Raw genomic sequence first — 1,860 nt, 5'->3', positions numbered from 1 at the left:
ATACAAATGTGTTGTATGACTTTTTTTCATATGTAATAATCTTCATCATAGCCAATGTTCATGGTTTTAACAGGAAAAATTTTTATCAAAATGTTTCCATATTTTTTTGCTTTGCATTCATCTGGAACATTATGTTCAAGGATTTATTTTATTCGTTTTATTAAAAAAGAGTTCTGATCATAAGAAGCATCAAGAGGTGGCATTTCATTGTGCTCATTCACAAAGTCAAAGGGCCACAGAAGATTCCTCTGTATAACAGGTTAAACTGTCTAGAAATACCATTTGACGGTTTTGATTCACATCCTTACGCGTGGAAGCTGTATTTTTGTTTCACTACCGACCTTCCTGTTCTGCTGTCTTCATCTGCAGAAGATGTACTGGTTCTCCTTGCTTCTACACTGAGATCCTTTCCATGGCCAGGGCTCAGTCTCTTCTCAGCCCATTCCCACTGTCTTACAAAGCAGACACTCTGACGATATTGCCTCCTGCATACTCCGGAGACTCTGGCCTGTCATCTCCTTCTGGTGTGGTGACCGGAGGGGTCGGGATGCTTATTATTGCTGTAGTCACATAAGGTTGCTCACAGTTTAGTTTAACACACTCTTCCATTTTGGCATTTAAACTGGATCGGCTGATGAGGGTAAAATACATAAAGTTAGGCGTTTACTTAAAACATTTTCTGTCACAGAAAAAAGTAGTATTTGAATACTTACAAATCTTAAGTAACATTTAAATGCTCAATAAAATTTCCATATAAAATGCATGTTATCTAACAATAGATTTTTAAAAATAAGCTTGATTTACTTTAATTGCTCCTTTTTTAAAAAATTTATACACATGCAAGCAAGGAAGGGGATCAGATAAGATCTGAACAGTCAGAGTAAAATAGTCAACCTTAAAATAGGGACTTGGACAGGCATGAGCACCATCATGGAAGGAGTTGTACCATGAAGGCTTTTCAAATCTCCCTCACAGAATTTTTTCATTATTGTGGTTTTTTTTTTTCATTTTTATGTGTTTGGTACAGGAATTTACTATGCAGCTCTGATTTGTAGCATTCTTCCTGTTTTCAGCCTCCCCAGCAATGGGGTTACAGGCATGTGCCACCACACGTCACGCCAGGGTGACGCCAGGGGTGGGCCTGGTGCAGTGTTTGGTACTGGGGATCGAACAATGGTCCCTGTGCTTGTCAAAGCAGGCGCTTAGTAGGCTGAGCTATCTCACCGGCCCTTCATTATGGTGTTTCTGCAACATATAATGACCTTAATGCTCTCAGAATATGATGGCAGCACACCAGAACCCAAAAAGTAGCAATTACCATCTACTACTTCCAGGTTTTCCTAAGGGTTATCTTAGAGGGAATGTCATCTTCTGTGGAGAAGATGCAGGGAAAAGAAGCAAAAGAGTACAAAGGGAAGGTAAAACTGTTAAAGTGTTTTATTTGAGCATTTTCTTCCTAAAGACTTCTCCATTTCAGCTTGTAATGCACATAGAGCAGAACAATGGTAAAATATCTTAAAGATAGAAATTTTCATTGCTCTAAATTTTAACATTTTGATCATAATCACATCTAAACTTATAAATCAAGTTTTGCCACATTCAGAGTCTTATCTGGGTTTTCAACAAAGATTGCTGAATCCCAGCAAAAAATAAGCCTGAATTTACAGATAGACAATCTAAGAATATATACTCTTAAAATTAAATGGAGAAACTTCTTTGGCAAGAACAATTAATGATGTGTATAATTTAAATACTTTTATGCTACATATTTTTGTGGTAATAGCAAATAGTAAATAATGAAAGGCAAAGAGGAAAGATTACTAAAAAAATTCACATAAATTGTTTATACATTAACCAAAA

The 1,860-nt window shown here is 36.4% G+C and overlaps 1 protein-coding gene across 3 annotated transcripts in view; it reads right to left on the bottom strand.

Moving 5' to 3' along the window:
* Positions 1 to 260: 260 nt before the first annotated feature.
* Kcnd2 (potassium voltage-gated channel subfamily D member 2) overlaps positions 261 to 1,860 on the bottom strand; it is a 540,162-nt gene continuing 538,562 nt past the window's right edge. For all 3 annotated transcript variants that reach the window (XM_004643302.2, XM_012517372.2, XM_023703425.1), the window contains one exon: positions 261 to 631. In XM_004643302.2, the coding sequence (XP_004643359.1) occupies positions 454 to 631 (178 nt within the window). In that variant the 3' untranslated portion in view covers positions 261 to 453. The remainder of the gene's footprint in view (positions 632 to 1,860) is intronic.

The sequence above is a fragment of the Octodon degus genome, unplaced genomic scaffold, assembly GCF_000260255.1.
Source record: "Octodon degus isolate 3935 unplaced genomic scaffold, OctDeg1.0 scaffold00170, whole genome shotgun sequence".
Lineage (NCBI taxonomy): Eukaryota > Metazoa > Chordata > Mammalia > Rodentia > Octodontidae > Octodon > Octodon degus.
Note: the sequence above shows the minus strand (reverse complement) of the source record. Positions and strands in the feature narration are given on the sequence as shown.